The sequence below is a fragment of the Poeciliopsis prolifica genome, unplaced genomic scaffold (genome assembly GCF_027474105.1).
Source record: "Poeciliopsis prolifica strain line A6 unplaced genomic scaffold, Auburn_PproV2 SCAFFOLD061, whole genome shotgun sequence".
NCBI classification, from domain to species: Eukaryota; Metazoa; Chordata; class Actinopteri; order Cyprinodontiformes; family Poeciliidae; genus Poeciliopsis; species Poeciliopsis prolifica.
The window spans coordinates 1,140,054-1,161,506 of record NW_026562436.1 but is presented as its reverse complement, the minus strand read 5'-3'; the positions used below and the strand labels follow the sequence as shown (position 1 = coordinate 1,161,506).

At 39.4% G+C, this 21,453-nt stretch overlaps 3 protein-coding genes across 3 annotated transcripts; 2 read left to right on the top strand and 1 right to left on the bottom strand.

Annotated features, from left to right (window-relative positions):
* The first annotated feature begins 2,538 nt into the window (after positions 1 to 2,538).
* reep5 (receptor accessory protein 5) lies at positions 2,539 to 10,066 on the top strand. The gene is made up of 5 exons (XM_055060640.1): positions 2,539 to 2,739; positions 2,947 to 3,040; positions 8,600 to 8,738; positions 8,818 to 8,986; positions 9,807 to 10,066. Exons 1-5 carry the CDS (start codon positions 2,622 to 2,624, stop codon positions 9,854 to 9,856), a joined length of 570 nt encoding a protein of 189 aa, XP_054916615.1. The 5' UTR covers positions 2,539 to 2,621; the 3' UTR covers positions 9,857 to 10,066.
* A 2,922-nt stretch (positions 10,067 to 12,988) lies between these two features.
* Positions 12,989 to 14,533, bottom strand: LOC129379823 (EKC/KEOPS complex subunit Lage3). Its single transcript, XM_055060719.1, has 3 exons — positions 14,438 to 14,533; positions 13,707 to 13,835; positions 12,989 to 13,622 (listed from the first exon to the last, which is right to left on the bottom strand). The coding sequence occupies exons 1-3, from the start codon at positions 14,476 to 14,478 to the stop codon at positions 13,508 to 13,510; spliced, it is 285 nt and encodes a 94-aa protein (XP_054916694.1). The 5' UTR covers positions 14,479 to 14,533; the 3' UTR covers positions 12,989 to 13,507.
* Positions 14,534 to 17,113: 2,580 nt separating this feature from the next.
* Positions 17,114 to 21,016, top strand: stc1l (stanniocalcin 1, like). The gene is made up of 5 exons (XM_055060700.1): positions 17,114 to 17,313; positions 18,076 to 18,218; positions 18,305 to 18,412; positions 19,051 to 19,154; positions 20,352 to 21,016. The coding sequence occupies exons 1-5, from the start codon at positions 17,196 to 17,198 to the stop codon at positions 20,647 to 20,649; spliced, it is 771 nt and encodes a 256-aa protein (XP_054916675.1). The 5' UTR covers positions 17,114 to 17,195; the 3' UTR covers positions 20,650 to 21,016.
* Positions 21,017 to 21,453: the final 437 nt, after the last annotated feature.

Genomic DNA, 21,453 nt, shown 5'->3' with positions numbered 1-21,453 from the left:
CCATTTTATTAACAACATCCAAATGATTTGAGTGTCCAGATGTTTCTGAACTCACTGAAGGTCCAACCTCACGTTCAGTTGGGTTGTTCTTCAACAGTCATCAGCCATGTTACAGTATATGGCTCGTGTGTTTGGGAACATCGTCCAGTTGCCTGACCCATTTTGGTCCAGCTTCAGCTGTCGGACAGATGGCCTCATGTCACTCTAGAATAGTCTGGCTTGCATCGCTTTTTGGGCTGAATAAACTTGTTTTCTTGTTTCTCAAAGGTTTTTTTTGGCCACAGATCCATAAGGTTACTTCAGAATGAAAGATTAAAAATGGCTTTTAGTTGGTCATATTGGAAAACAGTTTAAATAACTTAATTCAACCAAGTTCATTAAATAAAAAACTTTTGCTTCTATTTCTCTGTGTATTTAAATATTTGTGCCAAGAGAATATGATAAACCTAACACTCCCACAGAGACGTAGCAAACCAAGGAAAGGACAAAAATCTTATGGCACTTGTCAGACTGCACTCCTGTTGCAATACAATGTAAAAAATAATATTTATATTTATACCTATACCTGGAAAAAACTTTTGTGTCATTTTAAAACAATGCAAAAAGACACAAGGAACTTTTGAACATTTGGAAAGCTAGCTGAGTCATGGCCTGAAACATCTTCTGGCCTGATATATGATGCAACAGAAAAAAAACAAAAACAACCTTTGCAGTATTTTAATAGTTTATCATCTGTTGATGCAGCAAACGCTCTTATAGAAAGAGTGGCTTTAATAGTGGCATTTAGGAGGGGAAGTGAAAAAGAGAAGTTCACTGCGCCCCCCAGTGGCTAATAAAGAGTTCTACAAGAGAGATGAAAGAAAATGGGAATAATGGGGAATAATAATTAAAAAGAATTATAATATCTGCAACAGACTGGCGACCTGCCCAGGGTGTACCCCGCCTCTCGCCCGGAACGCAGCTGGAGACAGGCACCAGCACCTCCTGACCCCGTTAGGGAGAAAGGTGCTCAGAAAATAGACATTAATAAACCATCATCAATATATCCCAGCAGATGAATAGGATCTCTGATCAATCGCTCCCTCTGAATCCGTCTATTGGTGATGTTCTCCATCATAGCCAAAGCGCCCCACAATTACGCGACTCACCTTTATGCATCTACTTAAATACGTGTGAATACATACGCTCCAATTGATCACCTTAAAAATAATCAAACCTGTTTGGAGTTAATCTGCTGATCCAAACATGTTTTATTGATTTATTTTGTGAGAATGAAATGACCCCATATGGATTTCATTCGCTTCGGCGCATGGAACGGTCTCATCTTTACGAGACAAAAACTGAAGAAATATCTTTTACATTCTCGTGAGGTTTTCGCATCCTTTTATATTTTTCTTTCTTTACTTTGTGTGTGTGCGTGTGTGTGCGTGTGTGTGTGGGGGGGTGAGGGGGTGGGGGGGGGGCGTGTGTGTGTGTGTGTGTGTGTGTGTGCGTGTGTGGGGGGGGGGGGGGGGGGAGCGGTCATTGTCTGAGGATAAATGTGGTTTAGTTTCATTGTTGTACTTTAAACAATAAAATATAAAAATCATGGGAAAAAAACAAAAACTTCATGCACGTTGCTTCTTGGTCTAAATAACACTGAATGTATATTTTAGTGTACTTAGGTGAGTTTTGACGCTTTGCAGTTTGATATTGTCCACATAAAAAGTTTGCGTGGCTGCCTCATATTTTCAAGCCAGCGAAAAGGTGTGCGTAAATGTACGCAATCAGTGACGCAAAGTTACATTTTGTACATGCCAACCTGTGCGTAAAATATGGCACCGCTCATTTCCTGTGCGCACGCACGCTTTATGCATGAGGCCGCTGGACTTTTTCTGTGAAAAATTTGGGGAGTTTTCCATTTTGACCTTAAAAAAAAAAACAATCTGTGAACCCTGTAGCTGCTAAAATCCTGCATTTTAGGCAACTGGTTGCTGTTGTTCCTATTAGGCGCTGGTTTGACGTGCGCTCAATCAAGATTCGTTACGCTGATCGTCAATATGACTTATAATCATAAAGTAATTTATTTTCTGTACAATGTCCATTTAGAGCCACACAAATCAGCCACAAACCCAAACCAAGCACAATAGAAGACCATTAGCAACACTTGACCTTAAATAACCCCGACCCCCTTCAGACATACTCAGAACACAAAATAAAATAAGCCCCCTTGTGGCGATAAACACCGGAAAGGATAAACGGCTCCTACAAACACAAGAGTTGCGTGTGAGCTGGATAGACTAAATAAAAGATGGATGGATGGATGGATGGATGGATGGATGGATGGATGGATCCAGGATTTTGATGTGAATGTATTGTTCTGTGTTAGAATAGTTTTGGTTGAATCAAACGGATTAGATTACTATTGGACTTGTTTGTCTTCTTTAGTGCATTGAAAAGAATGTCTTTATTGTCAGTCGAAACTTTTATTTTGAAGGGCCAGGCCGGAGGCGTGGTGTGTGTTGAAACGCACAGGCGCACAGAGCGCTGCGGCTCGCGCTGTGTTGGGTTTCAGGGGTGTGGCGCCACCATCAGCCATCATTTCCTAATTCATCCGCATCGCTGAAGGAGGAAGCGCAGCCATGGCGCAAGGTCTCAAGGAGAGATTTGAGAAGTTCCTTCATGAGAAGAACCTCATGACAGATGCGCTCGCGAAAGTCGAGGCCAGAACTGGAGTAAACCGGACGTATATCGCTGCCGGTGAGTGATTTTAGGAGATGAAGCGTGGAGGAAAAAGACAAAATGGAAACGGAACGTCATCGTGGTTTTGTTACATATTTCATGTCTTCTCGTGTGTTTAGTACAATACAGTCGATACAGTCGCGATATTTATGTCCAACAGTGTTAATTTTGTGAAGACGAGTGTTCGTGGTGTGATGTCTTCCTTCTCCTCTTCCTCCCCTACAGGAGTCATAGCCGTGGTCGCAGTTTACCTCGTCATTGGTTACGGAGCCTCCCTGCTGTGTAACCTCATCGGCTTTCTTTATCCAGCCTACATATCGTAAGGGTTTGATTTCCTAACTACCGTTCTGGCCAGCAGCCCCTCCCAGCATAAACACACCCTGTAAACCCTGAATAAATAGTACCGCTATACGTCATCATATTTCCAGCGCGTTTCTAGACTTGTGGCTCCTCTCTGTGCCCGTTATTGTGAGCGTGACTCCACAAAAACACAACAGCGTGCGAACGACGGCTTATTCTGGCCAAAGTCGATAGAAGGCGACGGAGCAAATTTCTGCCAAAAAATCTCAAAAATGATCTACAATGACCATAGATGGATATCTCAAACTTTTCTGATATTAATCTTGTTTTTGTTGATGTTTTTTTTTTTTACTTTTCAAGCTCAGAAACGTCCTTTTTTTCTAGGAAATGTCAGATTATTTTCAAGCGTTTTGAGTTTATTGGTGGAAATTTACTCTTTTTTTCTACTTAAAATCAGGCCGATTTATTGGCCTGAATTTATCGCAAATATAACACTATATCACACTACATCACAATAGTGCAATACACAGAGTGTGTCACACTATTTGTCTACTAGGCTGTTATAAGAGGAGCAGAGATGGAGTGAAATTTGTGCAAGAAGTTAGATTTCTTAGCATCTCCAATCCTACGCCTGACAAAATCTTTAAACCCCGGTGTATGTATGTACTTTTTCTAAAAACCGCCATATTTTTCAGGAAAGTATGTGGTTTGCAATCTCATGTTGCAAAGTCTCCTAAACATGAAAAGTAGTGATTTCCAAACTTTGAATTTCTCACAGTATTTTATTTTTTTTCATACAACTACAAACACAAAATATACAAACACAGATTTCTATAGAAAAGAGAGCCGTGAGACACATATCATATTGTATGTAGAACATACAATATGATATTTTAATATATATCCTCAATGTTCATGGTTTTTCAGTAGATTTTTTTCTGTATTCTCAGCAGTGAAAACAGAATATGATTTGCTCGTTCTGCAGAAACCTGTGTTTTATCTCGCTGAGTTTATTTAACAGGTTCAACAGTCGACCTTTTGTGTAAAAGTCACCAAATGTTTATTGTGCCCTATAATATGAAGCTGAATTAAAGGGGTAGTATTATGTAAAATTGACTTTTTTAGATATACATCATGTGATGATGTTATTCTCTTATCAAAATCATACCTGGTGTGTTGCCTTGATTCTTTCATCCATGTTTGAGAAATCCTTTCATCTCCATGACAACTGCATCAGTCTCCAACCTTGAGCAGAAAAATCAAGTTTGTGTCATTTTTGTGTTGCGGTCAAAGATAAACACATGGATGAGTTTCTCTAGATCTTGCTGAGTGTTCTTTATCCTGGAAATGTTCTTCAGGTGATAGAAGGCCGACTTTATAACTGTCTTTATCCGACTCTGAAGGTTAAGGTCACTGACCCCTGTACTAGATAGACCTCAACTCCGTTATCAACAGAATGTTTATCAAAAAGCTGCAGTTGAAGTGCAACTGACTGAGAAGTGTTATCATTCTTAATATTGAAAGTTGTTCCCATTTTTTATCTGAGTAATTGCTTCATCTACTCCAAAAGATTCCAATAAATTCTTAGATGCATGTAATTATACTCATGAAATCTGTTAAATGTAGTCTCAGTTCTGTGATGTGGAAATATTACAAAGATTTATCTTCAGCTTGTTAAGACAAACACATTTCCAGTGACCTTTGCCTGAAATATCACGTGAATATGGATGTGTCAGAACTTGTTTCTGAGACATTCAGGTTCAATGTGGCAATGTCGTTTTTTTGAGGAAGGGCACAGGCCCGACCGGTCATATGAGTTCCTCAGCCATAGTACACCAGAACCAAATCATTCTTGGCATCCTCAACCTATTTTAGTCACTTCACTTCAGTTCAGTTCAGTTTTTATTCATATCCCAAGGGGAAACTGGTTTGCATCATATTTGCATCAAGCAGAATTACAAAAGACAGAAAAAAAAACATTCACAAAACACCAAATTAATTTCGTTAGTACCTCATAACTACATATATTAGAAGATTTAACTCATGCCCTTGTGCATAAAAGTACATTAAGCTCTCACAATAACATGAATATAGATTATGTATTTCTGAAACCTAATAAGTGGTCTGGGTATTGCAGTCTAAACCAGGGAGATTAAACTCAGTAATGGGTGCAAGAATGAGAGAAACCCAACTGAGCCGGGTTCTGATCTAAGGAGTCCTAAAGCAGCGGCCAGATGGAACAAGGTCAAACTCTGTAGACTGTATGTTCAGGATGTTTGAGAATCAGTTTGGTCTAGGTCTGACATGCTTGGAGTTTATATGTTGGAGTTGGTCTTGCTTCACTCCAACTATGTTGCTTTCCAAATTAGTGAGCCTCATCAACCTCTTTTTGCTTTAAAATATAAGAAAAGGAAACCACAGCACACCATTCCCTGGGAAAATAAAAAGGCCTTCCTGATGCTGTTCACTTTCCATTATGCAAATATTTAAACGCGACCTCCTAAACTGAGAGACCAGGCAAAGAGAGTATTCATTCAGGATAGTGACATACTAAAGAAACCATGGAGGAGATGCACAGCTATGTTTTAGTCTGGTCGTTATGGAAGAGTGTCGAGATTAAATCCATGAGTAAACCTCTTTGAGGTTTACAACAACTCATGCAGGAGACACTGCAAACAGGCAGAAGGAGTTGAATGTGTGGCCCAGTTAAAGTGCAGACCAGAATCCAAATGACAGTTTTAAGATGAAATTTGGAAACTGATCATCACAGATGTTCTCTATCCAATCTGATGCAGCTTGAGACATTTCACAAAGAAGAATTGGGGTAAAAAAAAAAAATCCTGAATGTCCAAAACTGTTAAAGAAATGCTCTGAAAGACATGTAGCCATAATTCCCACAAGAATTTTCCCCATTAAGATTTGACTCAACTGATGTTTTGTATAAATTTATGCCACATTTTCCAAATTTGTATTTATTAAAAGAAAAATGCTAAACACTTTCTGGCTGCTTTTAAAAAACAATTATGCACCATTTTCTCTTGGTCTATCACATAAAATCCTAAGACAATATATTAAAAGTTTGAGGTTGCACACTGGAAAATGTATAAAAGTTCAACAAATCTGAATTATTTTTCAAGTCACTGCACCTATTGCATTTATATTCATATTTATATATGCACATAAAGCAATTGCAGACACCGTGCTAAACAAACCTTGTTCAGGTTTCTTAGTACTAAGTGATCATGTCATCATGTTATGCTAGTAAGTGATGCATAACATGATGCTCCTGGGTAAAGAATCAGCAAGAAACCAGAGAGATATGTTTCGATATGTAATGGAGGTTAACTGACCACAAATATCACTGTGGTGGAGAGAAACAACTAGAAGAATGTAGTCACAAGTTGTTGATCAGGCAACAGGCTGTAGCCAATGGAGCTCTAACAAATATAATAGCAGAAATACTTGATTATTCAACATTATTATGTATGTAAGCATTTTGACAAATGACTATTTGTCATTAGTAGAATACACACCAAAGGCTCTTTCAGATCATACTTCTGCAATAAACATACAGTCATGGCCAAATGTATTGAGAATGACACAAATATTATATTTTCATATGATCTGCTGCCCTCTGGTTTTCATGTGTGTATGTCAGATGTCATCACATACAGAAATACAATTGCAATCATATTAAGAGTAACAAAAGCTTTTATTGACAGTTAGAATGAGTTTATGGAGCAAGTCAATATTTGTAGTGTTGACCCCTCTTCTTCAGGACCTCTGCAATTCTCCCTGCCATGCTCTCAATCAATTTCTGGACCAAATCCTGACTGATAGCAGTCCATTCTTGCACAATCAATGCTTGCATTTTGTCAGAATTCCTAGGTTTTCGTTTGTCCACCCGTCTCTTGATGATTGACCACAAGTTTTCAATGGGATTAAGATCAGGGGAGTTTCCAGGCCATGGACCCAAAATCTCTGTTTTGTTCCCTGAGCCAGTTAGATATCACCTTTGCTTTACGGCAAGGTGCTCCATCATGCTGGAAAAGGCATTGTTCATCACCAAACTGCTCTTGGACGGTTGGGAGAATTGCTCTCGGAGGACATTCTGGTACCATTCTTTATTCATGGCTGTGTTTTTAGGTAAGACTGTGAGAGAGCCGACTCCCTTGGCTGAGAAGCAACCCCACACATGAATGGTTTCAGGATGCTTTACAGTTGGCATGAGACAAGACTGGTGGCAGCGCTCGCCTCGTCTTCTCCAAACAAGCCGTTTTCCAGATGTCCCAAACAATCGGAAAGGGGATTCATCAGAGAAAATGACTTTACCCCAGTCCTCAGCAGTCCACTCCCTGTACCTTTTGCAGAATATCAGTCTGTCTCTGATGTTTTTCCTGGAGAGAAGTGGCTTCTTTGCTGCCCTCCTTGAGACCAGGCCTTGCTCCAAGAGTCTCCGCCTCACAGTGCATGCAGATGCACTCACACCTGCCTGCTGACATTACTGAGCAAGCTCTGCACTGCTGGCAGTCCGATCCCGCAGCTGGAACACTTTTAAGAGACGGTCCTGGCGCTTGCTGGTCTTTCTTGGGTGCCCTGGAGCCTTTTTGGCAACAATGGAACCTCTCTCCTTGAAGTTCTTGATGATGCGATAGATTGTTGACTGAGGTGCAATCTTTCTAGCTCTTTCCTGTTGGGACATTTTTATGTAGTGCAATGATGACTGCACATGTTTCTTAAGAGATAACCATGGTTTCTTTAGAGAAACAATGATGCCAAGCACCAGCCTCTTTCAAAGTGTCCAGTGGTGTCATTCTTACATAATCATGACAGATTGATCTCCAGTCCTGTCCTCATCACCACCCATACCTGTGTTAATGGAGCAATCACTGAAACAATGTTAGCTGGTCCTTTTAAGGCAGGGCTGCAATGAAGTTGAAATGTGTTTTGGGGGATAAAGTTCATTTTCTAGGCAAATATTGACAATTAATTGCTGTTATGCTGATAACTGTTTTTAAAATTCTGGAGTATATGCAAATTGCTGTTATAAAAACTGAAGCAGTAGACTTTGTAAATAACATTTGAATCATTGTCAAAACTTTTGGCCATGACTGTACAACCATAAACCTCTCTTCACATCATACAAGCTCGTCCACTCAGCCTGTGTTCTTTCAGAGGCGATGTCGAGATTACGGAACCAAAAAGACCAGAGCTTTAGTGGGAAATGTTAGGCACTAATTTCACCAAGGGTTTTAAAAGAATTTTGTAAAAAAAACATTTCAAATAATTTCTTCTGTTCTACCTTGTTTCATTGTTTCTTTTAAAATGTTGTGGATGAAAAGAAACAAAGTAATAATAATCAAAATGCACTTTGAAAAAAATGTGGCTGTCTTCTCTGGTCTTTATTATGTCTGCAGAGTTGAAACTGTTTTTATAATGGAGGTTTTCAAATCCATTCAGTGGTTGAAGTTTTAATTTTATGCAAATCTGTTTAGTGATTTAAAGTACAATATAAACAAGAATCAAACAGATGAGAGAACATTTTGATCTTGAATTGCTTGTTGACATCTCTTGGCAGGATCAAGGCGATTGAAAGTGCGACGAAGGACGATGACACAAAGTGGCTGACGTACTGGGTGGTCTACGGACTCTTCAGTGTGGCAGAGTTCTTTGCTGATATCTTCCTCTCTTGGTTCCCTTTCTACTATATTGGAAAGGTCATTGAATGCCTCCTATTGTTTTGTCTTTTTAGTTACCATCAATGGTTGATAAGATGACCTCTGTCTCTGTTCGCAGTGTGTCTTTCTGGTGTGGTGCATGGCTCCCACTCCTTCTAACGGCTCAATCCTGATCTATCAACGGGTCATTCGACCGCTCTTCCTCAAGAATGAGGCCAAGATTGACGATGCAGTGAAGAACATCAAGGACAAGGCGTCAGAAGCAGCTGACAAATTCAGAGACGAGGGTCAGTATGGAATATTGTTGCTGCTTATTAAACTCTACATAACTCAATTGGCTTTTAACTCTTTTCTTCTGGGTTTTTCTCATCATACCTCAAGTAATAGGTTTTTTTTTTTTTGCATCAAATTTTCTTAATTGCAGTATAAAAGCACCATCTTCTCTATCACATAATCAAACATTTAGATCCTGTACCTTAGCTAATATCTGATAAACATAGGGTTTTATGTCCCTGAATGCTAATGTCAGGGACATGTTTGGTTGCTTGATGGTCATGAGAACCAGCAGTATTTTTACTTCATTTTCTAAAATATTGATACAGTTCTCTGCTGGTGTCTAAATACCCATTGGACTGTTCTACATTTTGTGACGTTACAACCACTGAATGCACTAAATGTATCTGACTGGGACTCTATTGCTGCGTTTCCATTACAATTGTATGGAAATCTTTATCAATCTGCTAATATGAAAAAAACCACACAATTTTGCAGTTAGAGTATTTCAATTAAATAGGAAATAACATTAAAATCACACGTGAACAAGCTTATTCACGTGATAAGTTATTCAAAAACTGCAACAGATGTATACAGTTACATGACATGTATTTATAGTTCAGCCATGTTCTAACATTTTGACAGATTGTCTCTCATTCTGTCACAGCATGGTGACAATTTTAACACATCTGTAAAAAAATAAAAAATCAATTTCATAAAACCTACTTCAAGTTGTTGCTCTATTATTGTATTGAGCTAAAACTCATGATCAATATGAACTCCCCTGACAAGAACTGTGTTGCTTAAATCATGATATTCCCAATTCCTCCACAGCTAAGAAAGCCACAGCAAACCTCATCTTCGAGGAGAAGAAAAACTTCTAAGACTGATGCCTTCGCACACCTCTGGCTCCGGGCCCGACTGTGGTACAGAAGCTAAATGTTTTTTGGTCATCACAATCTACATGCTGGATGTGTCTCATTTAAATCAGTCTTGCATTTATTGAAGAATTAAAGATGTTTCCCACATCCGTTAATCTGTATATGTATTCATTGGCGTGTGCTTCATGACCCAAATAAAAGAGATACATTGAAGTTGTTTCTCATTCTTTGGATTTTTTTGGCTGATTTGTTGTGCAAAGTAGCAAAAGATGAGCAATAAGCAGCCAAGTGTGCTTTTGATTACGGGAGGAAGAAAAAATATCCAGAGAGAACACATGCATGTACTAGGAGAACACAGGCTGCAGGGGAACAGTGCTAACTTCTGCTCCACTCTGAATCCTCATCACTGCTTGATATATTACAGGATTTTAAAGGGCACACTACAGCAAGCTTAAGGCAGGTTGACATACTTAATTTGGCAACAGTGATCATGTTGCCAAATTAAGTACAACTAAATCTGGCATGATTTAGGTAGATGTTTTAGTTTTGTTGCTAAGCATTTACTCTTCTCACAAAAATGAGGAAGTTTACTGATGAGTCATGCATTGTTTAGCAGTAGTAAATGGAAGCAGCTGAAAGTTTCACTTTCCAACCTATAACCGCCACATGTCTACACCACAAGCGCTGAGGCTGAGATGCTTTAAAGAGATGGTTATGCAGAATCAGCTCTTTTTTAGCTTTACATCATGGTATAATGCCATTCCTCCATCACAAATACATCTGGAGTGTTGTCTTGATTCTTTCATGTAAGTTTGAAAAAAAAAAAAAAAAACAATCTGCATGACAACCATGCAGTTTCACGTTTCCAAGCTTCTTCCTCACAGAACAGTTCTTATACACTCTGCTCCTTCAGACTAGCCAGCAGCAATTAGCACCTGATATAACTGTGCATCAGCAGAGCTCATATTTTCCCAGAGCAACGTTGCTAAAGACGTTAAAGGGTTAGTAGAGGAGCCATGTTGTGATGACTTCCTGAAGACAGTTTCAGAAAGAGCAGAAGTTTTTAAAGAGACAGAGGCCTAATCTCAAGTTGTTAAATAAGAAATTAACATTTATTTTAAATCATATTTGTTTTATATATCATTTTTATAAAGACTGAAGTTAGCATGGTTACTTGATTGTGCTATGAAAAACACATAATGCTTCCCGTTTAACATGATAAAAGGTTGCTCATATTTTATTGCAAAGTGGTGACAGTCTTACTCCTCTACACCTACGGACTGTGATGAAATGAGTCTTAATGTTTGTACGTTAGTCTCATTGTTTCGATGTTGTTTTCTATCTGGGTTCAGGTGAATGTATGATAAACATTATTAATGTAAAAAGTACTCCCCCTCCTCTGTTGTTTTATCCTTCTGTTGCTTTTATAAATGATCAACAAGATTGGGCTTTTTTGATAACAAACCAAAGATTACAAAAAAAAAAAACTCTTAAAGTTAAAATGAAAATGTATTTATACAAAATAATATCAAATAATGAAACACAAAATGAGTGATTGCATAAATAACACCCCCTTGTGACTGACCTCATTCAACAGAGGTCTGGCCAGTTGGTGCTAGTTGAAGTTGGACTGTTGCTTTTACCAACATGAGATCTCAAGTGTTTTACATGTTGATATTGTTAGCAGTTAAGAATGTAGCCATTCTAGTACAAAAGTGAGTTGGTCTCCTGTAGGAACAAGTTCCTCTTCATTCCTTCTATCCGGGTTGTGTGCCATCTCACTGAGCTAACGGACTCTCACTGCTGAGAAAAAAAAGCCATGTGATCGCAGCATTGTTTTTTCCCCCCTGAGGGAAGTGATCCTGCCTCATGACCCAGAATGATGGGATAAGAAAAGCATGCAGCATAAGCCACCATATCAAAGCCAGAGTGGTGGAGCAGCATGCAGGCATGGAGCTGGATAAAACCTGTTTAGTGTTAGTTTCTGTTTGGAGAGTTTATTTCAACGGCATGTTTCCCAGACGAAAATGACAAAATGTAAGGAATAAATCAAATTATTCAAAACAACAAACCTCAAAACCTTACAAACTCATAGCCAAACAGTTATAGCAATCTACAGCTAAAATTATTATCATTATTATTATTATTATTATTTACAATAAAAGCCAACACAAAAACAACAGACAAAACAGACAGACAATCATAAACAGCAATGTTGTATAAATGTTTTATTATATGAGCCAAAATCATTAACTTCAAAGGATTTGGGACTCAAAATGAATTATCTTTTTAAAAAACTGAAAAAGAAAACAACCCGTGTTTTAGTTTTGATAAACCAAAAAGTAATAGATCTATTCCCCAACAACAGGCAAGATTTATTATTTTTATTCAACAAATACAGTTATACTTTTTTATTATTGGAAGGGAGTGCTGCAAATATAAAAGCTGAAAAGGGGTTATGCACATTTTCAAACTGTTACATAATTTGCACCCAGTTCACAAATTCTGCAACCCCCATAATAACTTTAGTAGAAGTTATTATGACGAGGACGGAAACCGGACTGGAAGCTTTCCTACCGACTATTGTAGCCGCAACTTTTTGTACACAGCGCCATCTGCTGGCCTTCCACTTTACCACAAGCACAAGACAAATAGATACTTTTTACCATCTCTCTCAGAGAGAATTATATATATATATAATTTTAGCTTTTTACAGCAAAATTGAAGGATTTTACAAAGAAAGACGGATGAAAGTGGATGTTGAATCAGTTTCAATTGACTTCAAGCCACTTTGATCAAACATTATTGCTTTATATTTATCATCTGTAACTTATACCATGACTCAGCGCAGTTTCCAATTTATGATCTGAAGAAGAAAAAGTCCAGTATTAAAACTCACCTCTGAGACAAATCAGAAGGTTTTACTGGACCAGATTTGGACTTTTCAGCTCAGATTAATGAGATTTCAGCTCATTAATCTGAGGTCTGCTGACCTTCCTTCATTATTCCTGGAATAAAAGTGATGTGTTCTAGCTTCCAATGTCTAAATGATAGGTTGGTTCAGATGTAAGGTTTGAACATTACATTGGTTCTAAAATGGGTACAGAGAGTGAAATAAGAAATAAAAGCCTGATAGAACTTTCTCCATCTTTAATGTCATTGCTGATGCTTTGTTCCTCTGTTTAACCAGGAGTTATTGAGAGATGGAACTGAATCAGTCAAAGTATTAGTGTAATGGTAGATTTATTACACCTCTTTTGCAGTTTTATCTGCAGTGAAGGCATTTTCATCAGAGTACCTATCTCCCCTAAGAGAGTTATCATTACAACATTCTACAAGTCATTTTTAGATTTTATTTAGAATCCACAGAATAGAAAATGTTTTTTTTTTTTTTTACAATGTTGACAACATACAACGACACAGGAAGTCTGACCTTTACAAGAAAATAATTCAAGTGACAAATATTCTCCTCAGGTTTCTGCAGCGATTTCTTGTTGAAAGACACATGAAAATAAATACTCCCCGAAAGACTGGTGAATGGTCGAAATTGAAAAACCAGGAGTCAGATTATACAGTTTGCTGTCCTCATGTCTAAAAAATCCCAACAGCGCCATCTCGTGTTTGTGTTCTATCTATCCGTTCCAGAGCCGTGTGTCAAAGGTCAACAGGAGGGCCGAACAGTTCCATGGTCTCCACAACGAGCGACAGGTGGTCGAGGAAGGAGTTGACGGATACTCTGAGGATCCGAGCTTCATCTGCGCTCCACCTCCTGAAACACAGCCACAGACGGTCAGAGAAGAGGCAGCAGGCCAACCGGCGGCTGAACACAAACACAAACACTCCAATCGCTCACACAGACAGCGTGCTGCCAGACACGCTCAGCTGCTTGCTGATGCCGCCTCTCCTCGGCTCCCGGTCCGGGGACAGGGACCTCAGGGCCACGGTGGCCTCACGAGACGACGGGAAGGGGACGTCCAGGAAGCTGCAGGGCGGTCAAGGAAGACTGGCTGAGTATGTCTGCATTGCTACTTGATAAAGTTTAGAGCAAGTACGACAGCATGTTTTTACTCCGAATCATTACTTCTTCCTTTCACTCAACTTTCCATGAACACGCTTAGATACCACACTTTGTAACAATCACCTTCTTTGGCTTTTTTTTTTTACTCATTTCACTTTTTGAAATGGGTAACAAGAATATTATTTTTAGCTGCATCTCATCCCAGGTGTGTGTGCCTCGTGCCAACTAAAATGCTGTGAACTAACCAATCAGAAACCTACAAAGCAAAGACGGATTCCCTCAGTAATCACTGTGTGTGTAATATATATGCTTTCCTCTCTATTATTGGGACATTTCCAAAATATAAATAACTTCAACAGTCCTGACCGACCGAAACCAGGCGTAGTTTAATGCCAGGCAGTGAGAAAAAGCTCCTCCACTCCTAAAGATGCCCAAAGAACCACCGACACCAGAACTCTTCATTAACAGAACCGAACCGAGTTGCAAGCAAGCAGTCCTGAAATCTAAATCCTGACGTTTCAGCGGAAGCACCGCCACTGCAGTCCGCATGTGAAATAAAAGGATACAACTGCAGCTTGCCGGTTTCTTGGTTTGTTGCTGTCGCCATTGTTGTTGGACTGAACTGGGAGAAGAAGAAACGTTTTCCACGTGAATGGCGGTGTGCTACTGCCCCCAGCGGCGAGGCGCAGCAGCGCAACTGCAAATGCGGGAAGAAAACCAACTTACAGCCGAAACATTACAGCAGAAAACGGATGAATTGATCCTTTGTGGGAAAAAATGTCAGAATAATAAAAAGCACCTGTGTCTGAAGCAAAAGGGTACAGATAACACAAAAATGCATGGCAAACTATGTGTGCACCTATAAATACAGCCATGGTATTAAATTCATTACATCATAAAGTTTTTAAATTACTGCTGTGCACAAAACTACATATTGTGATTTGTATATAAAATAAAATTTCACATTTTCAGTTCACAATTAGCGTTTGTTCTACTAATTATAGAAGAATATTTAATGTAAGTGTTTGTGAAGCTCTGGATGTCGGCCTGGTCCTCTGCAGCGCTCTCACTCCTGAATAAGATACAGTGTTCTCTGATGGCTAATAGATGATGAGCCATGATTTTTAATGACATCATGTGACCATACTTACTCTCGTGTAATTTTAATTTTATTTTTTTCAGTTTTATTTCATTTTTAGTTTTTTTTTTTTTTTTTTCGAAATTATGGAATATAGACAAAGATTTGCGGATATTTGTGATGGAGATGCAGCTATTGTTATGAAAGTTGAACACTGACACAAAGTGTCACATTTCAGTACTTCCTATGAAAAGATAAAAAATATATATATTTACAAAAACATGAGAAATGTATGTCACACTTGTGAGATACTCTATATAGTTAATCAAAATTCATTATTCAACAAGGAAGGATTAGTTTTTAAATTGGGATGATAGCGTTTATCCCTTAATAATGACATTTGTACTTAGAAACTTGATTTTGTATGTACTCAGATCATCTGTGATGATAAATCAAAGGTAACAGAAAGTGAAAACAACAGAACTTTTCCCAGCACTGAAAACTGGATCTATCTTGATTAAAAACAGAGCCAGTCTGCGGAAACATCAGAGGCTCTGAACAGTGTTTTTCCGTGGAGCTGGCTGAGGAGATGGGAGTTGAGGGGGTGGATGTGGGTGATGCTTATCAGCGCCCGGTGACCTCTGGGCTTCCTAAGGCTCGCAACTTCCTGTGGTCAAAGCAGGCTGCATGTGGAAACATCAGCTCCTCCGCCAAGTCTCACACTTCACTGATATCTGACCCTCAGATAAGACACACACTGTTTTCCACATCTCACACACAAAAACAGCAGCCCTGCATCAGTTCCTGAAGCAGATTATAGAGGATGTCAAGGGGTCAAATAGGACCTGAGGGGTCTTGATACTCACTTCCAAAAAAAAAACAAAAACAAAACTTGAATAGTCTGAAAAACAGCAATTAAATAGAAATAGTTCTACAGACAGGATTCATAAAGGTAAAAAAAGTTAATCAAGTTAAAGAACAGCCCTTCTACCATCATTAGATCTCCTTCATTGAGGAATATGCCTCAGGATGTTAACTTCCAGCTCACATTGCAGAAACTTATGGATTCATTCAATACATAAAATCATTTAACTGATGAGGAAAATGTTTGTCTGTTTGTCCAAATGGGATTTACATGTTTCTAAATCAAGCCAGTGCAGATGAGGCTGGTGTCATGTTTAAGATCATCAGGAATAGTTCATATATAGCAAACTCAAAGAAACCCAGTAAACAAACCGTTACAGTTTTTGCGAAATAAACCAATTTTGACACGACCAAGTGAAAACTCCACCTCATCCTATGCCAAAACTTTCAGAATTGGGTTCTACTTACAGTTGCAGAGTGACTTACAAAAATAATACATAAATAATACTTTTAGAATTATTTGTACTATGCTGTACATTTTACTTTTACTTACATATGTGTATTCCTGCTGATCGAATGAGATTAAAATTTCTGGATAGTTTATCCACTGTGAGTTACCAAAAATTCACACAAGGGTGGAGTTTTTATAAAAGTTTCATAAGTTTCATATAGAAAGAAATTTCTATAGAAAACTTCTTTTGCCTGGTTTTGTTTTTGATTTACGTCATCGATATGAGTCGTTTTCATTTTGGTCCTTCAAACACCTACATTTCCACAAAACTATTGATCTGATTTTGTTCTTAAATATTGAATGAGTGAAGTTTTGATCAGTTACTCAGTTCTTCTGTAGCCTTTTTACCAAAGCCTTGTTCGGGTAAGAATGTGTGGAAGTAGAGCAGTTCTCATTGGGTCAGATTTCTGGCTCTTCATGACGCACCACGCAGGAAACGCGGAGAACGTGACGGGAATCAGATCCACCAACTGAAGTCAAAAACCTGTTTTATGTAAATGAAGTTCCGTGGCTCACGTGAGATGTATCCGTTTTAATTACGTCCCTGTAGGGATTTTCTTTTCAAATGTCGAAAACATGTTTGTTAAGTATTTGATGAAGCGCAAAGACCGAAGAAAGTTTACCGTAACACGTGCTGCGTGGTGGAAATATCCAATTAACCGCGGGGGTTAATTGCACACATGAATAAACCACGAGCTGACCGCCGCCTGGAAACGGCGCGCTGTGATTGGTTCCCTCAGACCGGGCTCAGTATAAATACCCGCTGTGGAGTTAGAGGAGTCACGAAGACTGAGCATCTGGAATCAGCTGAGAACCAAACACCGCCTCCTCGTCTTTATTTTTATCTTCATCATCAGCAACGTAGAAGAAGATGCTGCGCCGCTCCGCTCCGCTCCTCCTCCTCTGCTCCCTCTGCCTGGCCGCCGGCTTCCAGATGCCGCCGGAGGAGGCCGCTCCCCGCCGGGCGCGCTTCTCCTCCAACAGCCCGAGTGAGTGTCTGCTCGCCCCGCTGCCTCTCACTGCTCCTCCCGTCCTCCTGCAGGCCACGCATGGTTTGACATTTGTTTTAAAGTTTGTGTCACAACCTGGAGAATTCCACCGTTCACTTGTTAATAATTTTAAGAGCATTATTTTCTCATTGTAATTATTTTCTTGAGATAGGCTATATTATAATATATCTTATCTGATAATATAAGAAGTCTACCACATTATCTCTCTGTAGTGCAGCGGAAATAATTTCACGGTCTTATGAGATATAGTATAAAAAAAAGACAAAATAGTTGTAACAACCATAATGAGCCCTTTCAGAATTGCGTCTTATTATTTTTAAGCGCTTCATTGATACTGAATAGAGATAACTTTGAATGATCTGCTCAGTATTAACTTCCACACTGAAAAACATTGGAAGATTTTTTTCCCCATAGGTAAACAGAAAAACAGTGTTTTGCGTTGCTTAATATTTAAGCTCATATGAAAAAAAATGGCGTTTTGAAAATGTAAGCCAAAGAAAAATATTGAATTTCAGTCATAACGTAATGTTTTGTAAGAAATGTAGCAGCAGTTAGCAGTCGAAACGTGAAGCCTGAAGTCTGGAAATGTTTTTATCATGTCCACCTTTACTTGATTAGTCTGCTTATTTAGAATATCCATAGTCACTGTAGGACAACAAAACAACCCACACATTTAAAGAGGAGTGAGTGTTTGTCATGCAGTTTTCCTGTGAAACTTCTCCTCTGAACCTGTCGCTGCAGCCGATGTGGCCAGATGTTTGAACGGCGCCGTGGCAGTGGGCTGTGGATTCTTCTCCTGCCTTGAAAACTCCACCTGCGACACAGACGGGATGCACGAGATCTGCGAGCTCTTCTTTCACGCTGCGGCCACCTTCAACACAGAAGTGAGTCCCTCCACCCGGCCCCCGCCTGGGTCAGGCCCCAGTTCACCCGGCCGGGTCTCAGTCTGACTTGTGTTGCCATTCTTCAGGGCAAAACTTTCGTGAAGAAGAGTCTGCAGTGCATTTCCCAGGGCATCTCTAACAAAGTCTTCCAGACCATCCGTCGCTGTAACATCTTCCAGACGATGATCGCTGAGGTTTGTAGGCCCAGAAATGTTAATGTTGATGTGTGATTGTCCTCTGAAGCAGGATTCTGGTTTTTATAATCACTGGAAGTCATGGCTTATGTTTCTTTTCATTGTGTTCCACTATTTTTATTGCTGGTAAACTACAGGCTGCTGGCTTTACCACATTTGCAAAATATGAACAGCCTGTTTGCTCAGCATGTTAGATTTAAACTGTCACTTTTAAATTTGGATGCTACATCTTAACCTGATTTATAGCGGATATATTATGTCTTCAAATCCCACTGTTTCACATATAAATCATTAATTTATGGTCTACATGAAACAAAACTGCACTGGTGCAGTTTTTAAATATGATTGAGACATTTCATGCACCGACTTGAGATCAAGTCGGTGCTGCCTCCTTATAATGTTAAGGAGGCAGCTAAAAGCTAGCACACAGCGCTAACAGAAGCAGAAGGCTCAATGCTACTGTCATTCTGTGCTAGTTAAAGTTTGAGTGATATTGTGGTCAATTATTCAAACTCATGAATGACATTGAAAGTCCTCAAACTCTGTTGGTGTTGCAACTTCAGTCATGGAATCAGGCCCATTTTTATACTTCTGTACTACAGTGGGGTTTTCAATCACTCTGTTCCCACCTTGTCAAGGTTCAAGAGGAGTGTTACACCAGTCTGGACATCTGCACTGTGGCCCGGACAAACCCAGATGCCATCGGAGAGGTGGTGCAGGTTCCCACTCACTTCCCCAACAGGTGAGTTCTGACATCGTCAATAAGACGTAATGAAGCCACAACTGTAACAATACTGAGCTAAACTTAGTTATCTGATATCTTACCCCAGACTCATGTAGGTCAAACGGATTCCACCTATGAATTTCTTTTATCTTCTTTTGTTACATGACTGTCCGTTTTATTTACATTACGCAGCATTAAGAGTTACAGGAGTTTACATGATTAGAGAGTTCTCTGACTATTCAAATGTGGCTAACTACAAAACTATAATTACACCAACACAAATCTGAGGAGCTCCACTTTGGTTTTAGCCAGTAGGGGTCACTGTTTGCACAGTTTGTCTGAGCGTCATACAACATCCATACAAGCAACAGAACAACTCAGAGAAATATGGCAGGGGGGCGTCAAACTGTGAAAAATGTAATATAATGAACATATTTTCTTCTTTACATATTTGCAAAATACTTTCTGCTGTGTTTTATTTTGATGTTTTTGCTATTTGAGCTCATTAGCAAAAACATTTAAATGTTGTCTTTAAAGATAACATTTAAAGCTGCAGTATGAGGGTTTTATAAAAAAGATATATTATTGTATTTGTTGAAACAAGTATGTTGTGAGACAGATAATCTGTGAAAACATTGAGCTTCTAACTAGAAACAACCAATCAGAGCTAGGTCTTAGCGGTGACAATCACTATCTTGTATGGTGCTGCTCATCCCTTAGCTCCTTGCTCTCTTCTATTTTGCAGCTAGCAGACAATGTTGTGAACTCTCAGGCTGGTTAGCACTACCAACGATGACGGCAGATAAACGGTTAACCTTTAAGTCGTTTCTTCAGCATTTAGCCTTTGCTCAGGCCTAAATCCAGTTGAGTGTTCTGGCGAGTTGTGAAAGCTGATGTGTACGGATGCTTCTCTGTTCGACCTGACTGAGCTTCAGCCAAAACACTTGCTACTGTAATTGTAGCAAACGGCGCCTCTGCAAACTATTGACACAGTATTCATATTTTTAGCTGATTCAAAAATTTTTGAAACCCATGCATTGTTTTAGTTCCACTTCACTATTTTGCTCTACTTTATGTTGGTGTGACTAATAAAACGCCTGATAAAGTGAAGTTCACATTTGCAACCTGACAAACTGTGGAAGAGTTGAATGGACATGAAGACTTTTTGCAAACCACCACATGACCCTGAGTCTGCATTGTCTGCTGAAACCACAGGTACTACAGCACGCTGCTGCAGACGCTGCAGGCCTGCGACGAGCAGACGGTGTCAGCGGTGAGGACCGGGGTCATGACCCGCCTGGGGCCCGACATGGAGAGCTTCCTGCAGCTCGTCCAGAACAAGCCCTGCACCCCCAGCTCCGACTCCGCAGCATTCAGCAACCCGGCCAGCTGGAGGAACATGCCCGTGTTCAACATCCAGCCCGGCTTCAGGGGTCGCGACCCCACCCACTTGTTTGCTAAGAGATCAGCGGACACCCAGGAGAATGAGGGAGGGGCCCAAGCTGACGAGTAGATGGCAAAGATCAGAAAAACAAAGATGGTTGTGTTGTAATTTGGGGGATTTGTTTGGTTCTCTTAGGTCATCCACCAGGTAACTGATGTGATCTTGTCACATCATAATACTCTTATTACAATTGATATTTATTGTCCTAAATTAAATTATTAGGCTGCCATGGTGGTATGTTTAAATTAGCCAGAGGATAAGAAGCAGGGTGAGGCGTTCATGCTGGTCATGGAGCTTTTCACTGCCTCGTTTTACTGCTCTACAAATCACTTTATAAGTTGTTTGTTATGTTGAAAAATGTTTAAATGTCCATCAAAATGTGGGATTCAAGGTGGTTTGTTGGAAAATTAGAAATAAATGCGCTGATATAAATGAATACATTTGACTGGATTATTTCCACTGAATGTTTTTCATAACAAAAAATATATATAGAGGTTCTCATGTAAGGACGTCTGTACATCACAGACTCTGTCAGTCTTTTATTTAAACATTATAACTGCTTTAAAAGTGTCTGCAGCCTGCTGGGAACACCAGAACATCTAAAAAGATTGTGTGAAAGTGAAACGTTACAGACAGAGAAAAGGTCATTTAACAGAGGTCCATTAAAGAGTAAAATAAAGACAAACTCCACATCTAGCACATGGCTGAATACATGACTTACAGGTAAAGAAAACCCAAAAGAAAGTAAGAATATCACATCAGACACAGAAAAATATATGTAGATGAACATTTATAACACTTCTTACAAAGGAGTTTGACCGAATCCATAAAGAAATGCAGCTGCCCTCACAGTGATGTGTGTAAAGAAGAAAT

Bases quoted from the DNA above. Each gene is read 5' to 3' on its own strand.
- reep5 (XM_055060640.1), top strand. From the start codon at position 2,622: ATGGCGCAAGGTCTCAAGGAGAGATTTGAGAAGTTCCTTCATGAGAAG. The intron at 8,739-8,817 runs GTCATTGAATGC...CTCTGTTCGCAG, and splicing joins CTTTCTACTATATTGGAAAG to TGTGTCTTTCTGGTGTGGTG. The intron at 8,987-9,806 runs GTCAGTATGGAA...ATTCCTCCACAG, and splicing joins TGACAAATTCAGAGACGAGG to CTAAGAAAGCCACAGCAAAC.
- stc1l (XM_055060700.1), top strand. From the start codon at position 17,196: ATGCTGCGCCGCTCCGCTCCGCTCCTCCTCCTCTGCTCCCTCTGCCTG. The intron at 18,413-19,050 runs GTTTGTAGGCCC...CACCTTGTCAAG, and splicing joins TCCAGACGATGATCGCTGAG to GTTCAAGAGGAGTGTTACAC. The intron at 19,155-20,351 runs GTGAGTTCTGAC...CTGAAACCACAG, and splicing joins CCCACTCACTTCCCCAACAG to GTACTACAGCACGCTGCTGC.
- LOC129379823 (XM_055060719.1), bottom strand. From the start codon at position 14,478: ATGGCGACAGCAACAAACCAAGAAACCGGCAAGCTGCAGTT. The intron at 13,836-14,437 runs GTATCCTTTTAT...ACCGCCCTGCAG, and splicing joins GAAACCGGCAAGCTGCAGTT to CTTCCTGGACGTCCCCTTCC. The intron at 13,623-13,706 runs GTGAGCGATTGG...GCTGTGTTTCAG, and splicing joins TCTGGCAGCACGCTGTCTGT to GAGGTGGAGCGCAGATGAAG.